The 13136-nt window shown below is 47.4% G+C and overlaps 2 protein-coding genes across 2 annotated transcripts in view; one reads left to right on the top strand and one right to left on the bottom strand.

Annotated features, from left to right (window-relative positions):
- Positions 1–3796, bottom strand: part of SNIP1 (Smad nuclear interacting protein 1) — a 15769-nt gene extending 11973 nt beyond the window's left edge. The window contains exons 1-2 of the mRNA XM_003788160.3: positions 3505–3796; positions 2100–2202 (exon numbers count right to left, since the gene is read on the bottom strand). Of these exons, the coding sequence (XP_003788208.1) occupies positions 2100–2202; positions 3505–3722 (321 nt within the window). The 5' untranslated portion in view covers positions 3723–3796. The remainder of the gene's footprint in view (positions 1–2099; positions 2203–3504) is intronic.
- Positions 3797–6927: 3131 nt separating this feature from the next.
- The window catches only part of DNALI1 (dynein axonemal light intermediate chain 1), a 7779-nt gene continuing 1570 nt past the window's right edge, over positions 6928–13136 (top strand). The window contains 6 exon segments of the mRNA XM_003788159.3: positions 6928–6966; positions 6969–7079; positions 7632–7771; positions 9650–9819; positions 11707–11885; positions 12250–12414. Of these exon segments, the coding sequence (XP_003788207.3) occupies positions 6928–6966; positions 6969–7079; positions 7632–7771; positions 9650–9819; positions 11707–11885; positions 12250–12414 (804 nt within the window).

The following is a 13136-nucleotide window of genomic DNA, read 5'->3' as shown; positions in this document are numbered from 1 at the left end:
TTGAGACTCTGTCTCAAAAAAAAAAAAAAGAAAAGACAAGTTACAGATTAGGAGAAAATATCTGTAAACCACAGATCCAAAAAGACTAGTATCTATAATACACAAAGAGTTCTCAAAACTGTACAGTAAAAAAAAAAAAAAAAAAAGCAAATAATCTAATTAGAAAATAGATATAAAGAGAGATTTCACTTGAGAGATTATTATATACAGATGAGAACTAAACTACTGAAAATATGTTCAACATCATTAGCCCTAGGGAAATGCAAATTAAAATCACAATGATAGGCTCAGCGCCTGTAGCTCAGCGGCTAGGGTGCCAGCCACATACACTGGAGCTGGTGGGTTTGAACCCAGCACAGGCCTGCCAAACAACAATGACAACTACAACCAAAAAATAGCCGGGTGTTGTGGCGCACACCTGTAGTCCCAGCTACTTGGGAAGGTGAGGCAAGAGAATTGCTTAAGCCCAAGAGGTTGAGGGTTGAGAGGTTGCTGTGAGCTATGATGCCACAGCACTCTAGTGAAGGCAACATAGTGAGACTCTGTCTCAAGAAAATAAATCACAATGATTCATCATTCACTATACATCTCAGAATGGCTAAAATAAAGTGGTAACACTAAATCCTAGTAAAGATACAGAGAAACTGGGCAGCACCCATGGCTCAAAGGAGTAGGGCACCAGCCCCATATGCTGGAGGTGGCAGGTTCAAACCCAGCCCCAGGCAAAAACTGCAAAAACTGCAAAAACTGCAAAAAAAAAAAAGATACAGAGAAACTATATCACTCATACATTGTTGGTGGCAAACTTAAAGTACAATTACTGTTACAGACTAAATTGTGCCATCCAAAACTACTATCTTAAAGTAGCAAACTCAAATACATCAGAATGTAACTAATTTTGAGGTAGGTTTATAAAAGGTTGATTAAATTAAAATTACAGTGGGGGAACTGGTCCGATAGGGCTGGTGTCCTTACAACAAGAGAAAAAGACATGTGGTTACCTGTACAGAAAAAAGATGAGGATAGGTAGGGACACAGTGAGAAAGTATTCATCCAGAAGCCAAAGAGAAGGATTCTTCAGGAAAAACCAAACCTGCTGACATCTTAACCTTCCACTTCTAATGGTCACATAAAATCTGTACACAAACATTTGTACAGTAGCTTTATGTGTAACAGCCAAAACCTGGAAACAACCCAGATGTTCTTTAATAGGTGAATGGCTAAATCCATAGCATGGACTACCGTTTAGCAACAGAAAGGAATGAACTGCTGACAGATACAACAACGTGAATCTCCAAAGAATTCTAAGTGAAAAAAGACAATCCCAAAGATTAACTACTGCATGATTGCATTTATGTGACATTCTTGAAATGACAAAATCATGGAAACAAAGAATAGATTAGACGTTTCCAAGAATTAAGGAGGGTTATAGGTGGGAGAGAAGTGGGCATGGGTATAAAAGGACATGAGGTATCTTTGTGGTGATGGAAATGTTCTGTATCTTAACTGTACTGAAGTCAATATTCTGATTATGATATTGTATTATAATTCTGTTAAGATGATGCTATTGGAAGAAACTGGGTACAGGATGCCTCTCTTTATTATCTGTGACTGCACATGAATCCCTAATTACCTCAAAATAAAAATTAAAAAAAACAAGCATAGGCGGGGTACAGTGGCTCACGCCTATAATCCAAGCATTCTGGGAGGCCGAGGCAGGGAGATTGCCTGAGCTCAATGGTTTGAGACCAGCCTGAACCAGAGCAAGACCCTGCCTCTAAAAATAACCAGGCATTGTGGCAGGCACCTATAGCCCCAGCTACTTGGGAGGCTGAGGCAAGAGAATAGCTTGAGCCCAAGAATTTGAGATTGCTGTGAGCTGTGCTCCATGGCACTCTACTAAGGGCAACAAAATGAGACTCTGTCTCTCAAAAAAAAAAAAAGGCAAACAAGCATCAAAAAGACACACTCAGTTTTTAGGAACCATTTCAGGTACAGGTCAACACATACACCCACATTCACTCACTCATGCTCTTCAACTACGATGAGACGTGCCTCTCTATTTGTACCCAGCATCAAAACATCCAAATTCCATTTACCTGCTTCACTTTGACTGTCGAGTGATGAGGACTTCGGCTTCTCTTACTCCGAGGAGACTTGCTTCTTCTCCCTGAGGACTTGTTTTTCTTTTTGGCTGGGGACCTTATTCAGAGCATGGTACACACAAGATTTTATCTCCATTTCCCTTCCCCTATATAAATCAGCTTCAAATATCAGGCTTACTTAAAAATCACATTTGTGAAGGTGTCTACTGACCAGGAGCAGTCTTTCTACTGGCAGGAGCTTACTTTCCTACCCTTGAAGTCTCCCTTGAGTCCCAAACCCACATATACACCTGCCTATTGCACCTTCTTTCTCAGATAACTCTTGATTCTCAACCCCTCAAAAAACCCTTCCTCTCCCATGACATCTTGCTAATTGACACCACCACCCAGAAGTTACCACCACCAACCCCCATCTTAATCCTTCCATCCTATTGCTCTACTTCCTCTCTATCCTATCTCATTCCTACTGCTACACTGTTGTTTTGTCCAATTTCAATAACACTTAATTCTATTTCACATTCTTTGCATGTTTCCTCTGCCTGGATCTTTAAGAAGCTGGGTCATTCAGCCTCTTACTCTCAAAAGTGGAAACTTAGGCCAGGGGCAGTGGCTCATGCCTGCAATCCTAGCACTCTAGGAGACTTGAGACGGGGGTGGGCTGGGGTGGGGGACTGGGGGGATTGCTTGAGATCAGGAGTTCCAGAGCAGCCAGAGCAACAGCCAGACCCTGTCTCTACCCACTTCTCCCAATCCCTATCACATTACTGTTTTAACTTATTTCTAATACTTCTTATGAACTGGATCTATTTTATTTATTTGTTTGTTATCGTTTGTCTTGGGGATAAGAGTATGATCGATTTCTCGAAGGTAAAGACCGTCTACCTTGTTCACTCTTACAGCCACAGTACCTGGGACAGTATTTACCATGTAACAGCACACTGTAAAACTATGCTGAACGAATGCATAAATGAGTAAGTCTAGCAAGAAACAAAAAAATTTCCCTCCAAAGTTTCTAACATGTACCTCGCCTAGACCTTGATGTGGAAACTTTGGGGCAGATAACTGGAAAGACAACACCCGCACTTCATTTGTGGGCAGATAGGGAAAATCTCATTCCAATTTAACAGACGATCAGCGCTATCTGCTGGGCCACACTATGCAAAGTGCTGGGGACACAAGGAGGAAGGGATGTTAGGCTCCTAACACCCAGAAATAAAGCAAGTGACGGGTACCCGAGTAAACATTCCTTTATCGTAAGGACAACAGGGTCACCCCCACCGGTTCAGTATTAAGTCCAGGCCGCTGCGCTTGGTATTCAAAACCTGCTTCTGACGCTGACCCTGACCTCCTTTCTGAATGAACCTAACCCAAAGTCCACACTAGGACGTTTCCGACTCACCGGCTAACTCCTCGGGCTCGGCTCCCGCGGTGGCTGGGGCGGCCCGGCTCGCCGGCCGGCGGGGACGAGCCGCTACCCGAGAAGTCTGGACGGCGGTGGGCCGGAGGCGCGGCTTCCGGGCTGAGACGCTCTTGCTTCACCACCACCGCCGCTGCCGCCACCACGTCCTCGTCCCGGTGCCTTCGCCGGCTCCCCCGCTCTCTCTTCACCGCCTCCATTCCGCGATACGTCTGAGCAAGAGAAAAGAGGTCCGTTGAGCTCCTATCGCCGAAGGAAATGACGAGTTGACTCCTGGACTTCCGCTTCCGGGGTGCTTGCTCTCCCAGAAAGCCTTGCGGCGATGGATTAACTACGTGACGACTCCGTAGTGGGCGGGGTCGCAGTAAGCAGCTCAGGTGGCGGGAATTTTGAGTTTCAAAAAGCAAACTTTTGGGGAAAAGCAAGCCGTTCGGTAGGGGCGAGCTCCACGCCCCTAGCCGGACGGGCTTCTGAAGCTGGCTTTCGGATGAGAGTGGGTGGCACACAGAGAAGTAAACCCCAACACTCGAGTGATGACAAGTCGGGGCATCTGTCTGACCTACATCATCTTGGTAGGATTGCCGCATGTGGTTCTACTCATGCCCCGACCACCGTCATCTATAACTTACCAATGTATATCTCCCTACATACGGCAAAAGGGACGCCTTGAGACCCCTGACCAAGTACTGGGCTATGACACACTGGGAGCAGATGGACTAAGGGCTCTAGTTTACTTCTTCCTACAAGTTCTTCAGCATCTCTCCTATTGTGCTCTACACAGTAGCTTTACACCAAGTATGATGCTGCTCGCCTCCTCATCAACACTCAGTGTACTACTGCCTAAGTCGCCTCAATTCCTTTGTGGTTCATGCCTTTGCTATGAACAAATATTGAGGGATGGGGCTGGGGATAGTTCCACAGGCATGAGGAAAGCACTGGAATAAGGGGCTATAACATACTTCTCCATACTTTCTTCTATATCTTGATAGCCTGAGAACTATACAACTTTTATCAAGCTTCCAAGAAGAGAACAGATTGGAAAAGGGGACTCCAGTCCTGCTAGGGCAAGTTTCTTTCAATCATGAATGGCAGATGAGGTAAGAGCCAAATAATTCTCTATAGTAGGAAGCCATGTTTGGGGCAGCCTCTCAGTGATTATATTTTCCCTGTCTGCCTACCACCTGCTAGCTCTGTTTTTCTGTGTATTTTCCTTATAATAAAGATAATTTTTTCAGCAAAAATACCCCAAACAAAATAAAAACCACCACCTCTCAAGGTTGTTAACTGCCACTGCTGGAACCAAATTAAGGTGGCTTGACATTCTGACCTGAAGAAGCCTGAAGCTCTCTCTTGCCCTCCCCCACACACTTACCAGCTCTCTCAAAGTACAGGATGAAGCTGAAGTTCCTTATTTGCCTAGACGCGGCCCTAACAAAAGAAACAATTATTTTTTTCTTCCCTTCCCTGTAAGACCAAGAATGTAACTGCCAGTGAACAGACCCTTTCACTATCAAAGAAAACTAATCTACAAGTTAATCTCTTCCCTGATCCAGTCATTCTCCCTAGTGATCCTTGACTGCCCCTCAACAGAATCCCTCTTTTCCCTTCTATAACCTGATTTGCCGAGATGGAATATAGCTTTCCTTTGGGAGCTGGGCAATCACTCTGATTCTTTCTGTATCTCTGTGTTAAATAAATTTGTATGCCTTTTCTCCAATTTGCCATTTGTGAGTTGATTTTTGAGCAACCCTTCAGAGGAGGAAAGGGGTTGTTTCCCTTGGTTCCTACCCCACAGTTATTAGTAATCAGAAAAATACTAAGAGGACCTACATGCCTAGCAGTAGGGGACTGTTTAGCCAGTTAGTGGTTGTTAAGTGGCCTTTAGTAAAGCTATTTACAAAATATATATGGCAAATGGAAAAAAAAAACAACTTAGTAACCATAAACCAGGATATAAACTTGTATCCAAAACTGTGATTACATTTATATTTGAAAGTACAAAGGGAAAAGACAGAAATGCAATCAGAGATAGAAAACCATGGGCAGGCGGCACCCGTAGCTCAGTGGGTAGGGCGCCAGCCACATACAACCAGGCTGGCAGGTTCAAACCCAGCCTGGGCCAGCTAACCAACAATGACAACTGCAACAAAAAAATAGCTGGGCGTTGTGGCGGGCGCCTGTAGTCCCAGCTACTTGGGAGGCTGAGGCAAGCAAATCCCTGAAGCCCAAGAGTTTGAGGTTGCTGTGAGTTGTGATGCCACAGCACTCTACCAAAAGTTACACAGTGAGACTCTGTTTCAGAAAACAAAACCATGGGCAAATCATTAGTATTTCTTCTGCTATTTCCTAAACTTTCTGCTACGTTGTCATTTATCAATTTAAAAAAAAAATAAGTCCTGGCTCGGCACCTGTAGCACAGTGGTTACAGTGCCAGCCATTTACACCCAAAGTTGGCAGGTTCGAACCCAGCCAGGGCCAGCTAACCAACAATGACAACTGCAATAACAACAACAAAATAGCCGGGCCTTGTGGCAGGTACCTATAGTCCCAGCTACTTGGGAGGCTGAGGCAAGAGAATCTCTGGAGGCCAAGAGTTTGAGGTTCCTGTGACTATGATGCCACAGCACTCTCAAGGGCGACAAAGTAAGACTGTCTCAAAAAAAAAAAAACCCAAATACCCCTTTTTTTGGGGGACAGAATTTTACTCTTTGCCGGACGGGAGTGCAGTGGCTTCAACCTAGCTCATAGCAACCTCAAACTCCTGGGCTCACCCAGGGGATTCAGCTGCCTTGGCCTACTAAGTAGTTGGGACTGCGCGAGACTGACACAATGCCCGACTAATTTTTCTTTTCTTTTTTGTTTTGCAGTTTTTGGCCGGGGCTGGGTTTGAACCCGTCACCTTCGGCATATGGGGCCGGTGCCTTATTCCTTTGAGCCACAGGCGCCGCCCTAATTTTTCTATTTTTAGTAGAGATGGGGTCTGGCTCAGGCCAGTCTACAACTCCTGAGCTCAAGCTATCCTCCCCTTCGGCCTCCCAGAGTGCTAAGATTACAGGGCTGAGCCACCAAACCTGGTTCTCCCCGGCCAAGAAAATCCCCCTGGGAACTCCAGATGCCGTCCTTTGAGAATCATCCCCAACTTTTCTTTGAGGAGTCAGATGATTCCTGTTTTTCAGGTGGTAAAACTGGGGCTCACCAAAGGTGATCTGCACATTACAACTCGAACCCCGGATTTCTCTGCTTACCCAAGTACTGGGGAAAGTTGGTGCACTCAGCGGCCTAAGAAGCTAAACGTAAGAGCTTTCCCAGATGCTGATGCGGAAGAAGGAAACCCGGGCGCTAAGGACGGGGCCCCACCCCCACCCGAAGCCCCGCCCAGGCCATGAGGATGGAGGGGACGTTTCCATGGTGACGGCAAACAAGGCCCAGCTTGGAGGGGCCGCGGCTGCTGGGCTGCTACCCCTGCCACCGCCGCCATGATCCCCCCTGCGGACTCTCTGCTCAAGTACGACACCCCGGTGCTAGTGAGCCGGAACACGGAGAAACGGAGCCCCAAGGTAAGGAAGGCGCTCAAGAGATGAGGAAGCCTGGAAGCTTCAATGAGGAAAGACAGATCCCCGCGTTGAGGGTTGGGAATCTCAAGGGACAGGGTTTGCAACTACTGGGAGTAAAGGAATTGAAACAGGAAAGGAGGGGTGGGAGAGCGGTACAAGAATCCCAAGATATGGAGTGTTATCCCAGAAGGCAGATTTAGGAGGAAAAAGGGAGATTTAAGAAAAAAGATTTAGGAGAAAGGAAGTCACAGGGAGGTGGATGGAATTCATTTTTCTTCATGGTAGCTGGGTCCGAGAATAGATCAGGTAGTGATTTCTCCATCACTAGAGGTGGGAAAGCCTAGGCCTGAGCGCATGTGCCAGAAACTCCTGTTCAAGCATTGAGTTAGAGCTATGGCCTCCTTCAGCTCTGAGACATGATTTCTGCTGAGAAGACAAAGTAAGCTGGGTATAGGGAAGGTTTGGGTGGGCAGGGGACCTGAAAAGGTCCCCACGGGCGGGATGTGTGGAGCTGAGAGCCTGAATTATTCTCCGCCCTTGCCTGTCTCTTCTCAGGCTCGACCATTGAAAGTCAGCCCTCAGCAGCCTGGACCCTCAGGTGCAGTCCCACCCAAAACCAAGCTTCCCTCAACCTCCTGTGTCACAGATCCTACAAAACAGGCAGAAGAAATCTTGAATGCCATTCTACCCCCAAGGTAAAGTAAGAAGAAGAGTGGCTGGGAGAAGGCTTAGGCTTCTGCATTCCAGAATTTGGGACTGTAGGGGGAGGCACTCTGCCTCTAATCCTGGTTGACGTTTCCTCCCAGCATCCCAGACAGAGCTAGAACCTAGTGACGGCTGGATCCTGGGAAGGTGATGGGAAACCTCTTCTCAATCTGCCCTCATCTCCTGATGCTATCACCTAATCTCAGGACTTTACAGACCACCCTTAAGCTGATGGCTCCCAGTATGCATTTCCTCCCCTGTTTTCTCCCCTAAACCTGTCTTCTAATTCCTCACTACCTTCAGGAAGATGTCCAATAGCTATGGCAAACTCTCCAAATGAAATTTCAAGGAAGTTGGTTCTTCCTTCTCTAACTGCTCATCCCCAGTCTTCTCCTTTCTACTAGGGACTCTAACAACTTTCCTTCCCTTTGGTCTCTCTTATCATGTGTCTATTCTTCATCAAATTCTTTTGGTTTCACTTTTAAATTTAATCCCCAATCCAACCACTTTTCACAACTCTCACCTCCACTATCTCGTTCCTCATCTCTGTTGGCCACTGTACTCTTATGGTGGTCTCTTAGCCGAAAATCCTGCTTCCACTCTGGTCCTACAATCTATTCTCCACAGAGCCTCTAAATTGTAAGTCAGCAACCTTAAACTCTTGGGCTCAAGGGATCTCCTTGCCTCAGCCTTCCAAGTAGCTGGGACTATAGGTACCCACCACAATGCCTGGCTAATTTTTCTATTTTTAGTAGAGATAGATGTTATTGCTCAGGCTGGTCTCAAACTCCTGAGTTCAGGAAATCCACCCACCTTGGCCTCCCAGAGTGCTAGGATTACAGGCAGGCCTGTACCTGGCCTGCCAGAAACCTTTTAATGGTTTCCCATCTGACTCAGACTCAAACACAAAGTCTTTGCAGTGGCCTGGAAGATGTGGCATCCTCTGACCCATGATATATCTTCAAACTTATCTCCTCTTCGTCTCCTCCCTGTTCACTATGCTGAACTCATGGGGGCCTGGTTTGCTGTTACTGAAGCATCTCAATCACTCTCCCACCTTGGGGACCTTTGCAGTGGCTGTTCTCACTACCAAGGATGCTCTTCCCTGGATAGCTTCCTGGTCCCCTCATTTCTTCACTCAAGTCCTGTATAAAAGAGCACCTCTCCCCAGCACAAGCTCCTTTCCCTGCTTTTTTCTTCTGCTTTTTCCTGCATGTCTTTTCAACTGTTTCCATGTAACAAGCTAACAGCACAGTTGTTAAAACAATGATGAAAAGGAAGAACAGTCAAAGACAGGCCGTGATCTCCTCCTAGATGGAGGTCAAGGGAGGGGGTGATTTTTAAATTGATTCCCTCCCACCAGCAGCATAGAGGTCCTTTCCTATGTGGCAGTTATGCCCTCAAGCTCCCTGTAATTCCAAAACCTGGTCGCCTCTGGTACAAGGTTCATTATGGGAGACCCATGCAAGCATACACGTTCAAGAACTCCCCCAACCCCATTGCATACATTTGCCTCCTTCTGGTCTGCACAAGGTTTATGTTGTCCTGTGTCTCCCTCCCCATAAGCCAGTGGGGAATTCCCACTCAGCTTTCTGTTCAGATCAAGCTACAATGACCATAAATCTGTCGTAAGGCAGTTAGGAAGGTAAGGAACAGTGGGTGATGATTTCAGAGGACCCTTAGAGTAGAAATTGCCCACCTATCCAGTCCCAAAGTAGGGTCCCCATGGAGACAGCAGAGTAGGTGTGGCTTTGGAGACTCACACTCCAAGGAGGGATGGAGGATTCTGGTGGGTTGGGCAAAACTGTCTCTCACTTCTGCTCACAAGTCAATGGGTTTTGCTCAGCCTGGCTGTGTCTGTGCTGCAGGGAGTGGGTAGAAGACACGCAGCTATGGATCCAGCAGGTGTCCAGCACCCCCAGTACCAGGATGGATGTGGTGCATCTGCAGGAGCAGTTGGACCTGAAGCTCCAGCAGCGACAGGCCAGGGAGACTGGTATCTGTCCTGTGCGCAGGGAGCTCTACTCACAGTGTTTTGGTGAGTGGGCTGGACAGGGGGTGGGTGCTACTGCTTTCTTCCCATCCCTCCAGCTCAGATCCCAGCCCTGAGCTGAAGCTCATCCTATGCTGGGATCATCTCTTCTTCCCGTGCCTGCCCCACATAGCAATTGCTAAATGTCCCATCCTCCCCCTGCCAGTCCCGCAGCTGCCAGTCACTATGTTCCTAATACCCTGGGCTCCTTACCCCTTAGCAGATGTTTGGAGTAAGATAAGAATGTCCATTTGAAATCTTATTCAAAGATTTCAGGTGCCCTAATAACAGGGCAGCACCTATGGTTCAAAGGAGTAGGGCACTGGCCCCATATGCCAGAGGTGGCGGGTTCAAACCCAGCCCCAGCCAAAAACTGCAAAAAAAAAAAAAAAAAGATTCCTATAATAACCTTATGATTATTTATTTATTTGGAGATAAGATTTCACTCTGTCTCCCTGGCTGGAGTGCAGTGGTATCATCACAGCTCATAGCAACCTTAAACTCCTGGGCTCAGATGAGCCACCTGCCTCAGCCTCCCAAGTAGCTAGGACTAGAGGCATACACCATCACACCCAGCTAATTTTTCTTTTCTTTTCTTTTTTGTTTTTGAGACAGAGACAGAGTCTCAAGCTGCCACCCTAGGTAGAGTGCCGTGGCATCCCAGCTCACAGCAACCTCAAACTCTTGGGCTTAAGTGATTCTCTTGTCTAAGCCTCCCAAGTAGCAGGGACTACAGATGTCTGCCACAACCGCCCGGCTATTTTTTGTTGTTGTTGTTGTTGCAGTTGTCATTGTTGTTTTAGCTGGTGCAGGCCAGGTTCTAACCTGCCAGCCTTGGTGTATATGGCTGGCACTCTACCCACTGAGCTCGGGTGCCACCCTAGCTCAATTTTTAGTAGAGATGGGGGTCATGCTGTTCCTCAGGCTGGTCTTAAAACTCTTGACCTCATGATCCTCCTGCCTTGGCCTCCCAGAGTACCAGGATTACAGGCATGAGCCTCTGCACCCAACTTCTAATTAAAAAAATTTTTTTTGTAGAGACAGGGTTTCGCTATGTTGTCCAAACTGGTCTCAAACTCCTGGCCTCAAATGATCCTCCTGGCTTGGCCTCCTAAAGTACTGGGATTACAGCCATGAACCACTCCACCCAGCCATCATATGCTAATTTTTTTCTTCAGAAAAGTTAATATTCTATATTTATATCCATCTATCAACATTTGGTCCAGAAAAATATTGCAGGGCAATTTTTTGTTGTTAACCAACAGACAGAAAAGATTTAAGATCTACCCTGAGTGGTGGTATCAAATGGCTGTCCCCCAGCGCAGTCTCACTGGCCCTTGTGGACTCTGAGCTACAAACCACCTCTAAGCGCTCAGGCAGCTGCAGGGCCTGGCACATTCCCCTGTCTGAGTATAACTATGCTTTCCCTTCAGGTCAGCATTTATGGAGGAGTTAGGTGGGCCAGTAGTCCCTGCTGTTTTAAGAACCCAAACCAGTCCAGCCAAGGGGGTACACAGGATTTCCTAGCTGCATTAAAACAGTCAACTGAAAAAGTCATATTTCTTTGAATAATTAGTACCCAGTTTCTGCCTGAGGATGGAAAGGGGGGGTTTACTGCTGTAAACGAACTGGAGGTTCTTGCCTCCCTCTGCCCTGGCCAACCTAGGTTTGCTGACTGTGTGCTACTCCAAAGTACCAAGTCCAGAGGAGGATCCGCGTAGCAAGGCTGTGTGGGCCATTGAGGGCACCCTCCCTGACTACCTTCTCTGAGAGCTTGTCTCCAAGCCAGGAGAACACACCCTAGACGCTTTCCCAAGAGGAAAGGTAGTTTGCAATAGACATGCACCCCCCCCCCCCGCCTTCTCTGATCTCCTGGTGTGTGTGCATTGGAAGATGAGCTGATCCGGGAGGTCACCATCAACTGTGCAGAGAGGGGGCTGTTGTTGCTGCGAGTCCGGGACGAGATCCGCATGACTATCGCTGCCTACCAGACCCTGTACGAGAGCAGTGTGGCGTTCGGCATGAGGAAGGCTCTGCAGGCCGAACAGGGGAAGTCAGACATGGAGAGGAAAGTGAGTGGGGTTTACCATGACCTTTGGCCCTTTGTGACTCATCTGTCAACCTCAGGGCCACGTGGTTGTCATTCCAGCACTAAACTCTGGCCCCTTAAGGCACTCTTCTAATATTCACCACCGCTGGACCTGCATAACCTCAGAGAGGACTCTTAGTTGAGGGTAACAGTCAGGCTGGTGGTCCCAGCAGGATCATCTCCTCTGTGGATGTTCCATGCTGGTCACTGACCTCCCACTGGGTGGCAGCACACACCCTGGCAATGTCTTGAGATGAACAGCTGTGGCCCCCAACCTGTCCTCCCAGGTTCTCCCACCACCCATCCACCTGCTAACATCCCATGATGACTGGGCATTCTGTCCTCAGATTGCAGAATTGGAGACCGAAAGGAGAGACTTGGAGAGGCAAGTGAATGAGCAGAAAGCAAAATGTGAGGCCACAGAGAAGCGGGAGAATGAGAGGCGACAGGTGGAAGAGAAGAAGCACAACGAGGAGATTCAGTTCCTGAAGCGGACAAACCAGCAACTGAAGGTACAGGTGCAGGGGCTTCCTGCCGCGCAGGCCCAGTGCCCAGGTCCTGTCCCACTAATGCAGTGGTTCTCAACCTTCCGAATGCTACGATGTAATTCATTGTTACAAAGGGGTTACGACCCACAGGTTGAGAACCGCTGCACTAATGGCTTGCATTTATTTAGACAAGAGTCTCACTTTGTCGCCTTTGGTAGTGCCCCATGGCATCACAGCTCACAGCAACCTCAAATTCCTGGGCTCAAGCGATTCTCTTCTTCAGCCTCCCAAGTAACTGGGTGCCTGTCACAACACCCAGCTATTTTTTAGAGACGAGGTCTTGCTTTGGCTCCAGCTGGTCTCCAGCCTGTGGGCTCAGGCAATTCACCTGCCTGGGCCTCCCAGAGTGCTAGGATTACAGGTGTGAGCCACCTTGCCCAGCCTGAAAGCTTATATTCTTGACATCAGCAGGCTTGTTAGGTCTACAAACCTAAAGAGCAGCCATTTGTAATAAAGGCAGCTTTCTGGGAGCCACTACTGGAAGAGTAACAGATTTCTTGTTGCTAAAAAGTTCATAAGCTAGAAACTTTCATAGCCCAAGGTGAATCTGTTTTCTTAGCAGCCTCTGAAGCTGCCTCCCTTATCTGTCATATCTCTTTGTCATAAGCCTGAGTTCCTCAATTCTTCTTACAGTATTAGCAATAAGAGGAAACCACATACCTTTGCATCTTTTTTTTTTTTTTTTT

The sequence above is a fragment of the Otolemur garnettii genome, unplaced genomic scaffold (assembly GCF_000181295.1).
Source record: "Otolemur garnettii isolate 467f Iridium unplaced genomic scaffold, OtoGar3 scaffold00025, whole genome shotgun sequence".
NCBI lineage: Eukaryota > Metazoa > Chordata > Mammalia > Primates > Galagidae > Otolemur > Otolemur garnettii.
This window is presented reverse-complemented; position numbering and strand designations above follow the sequence as displayed.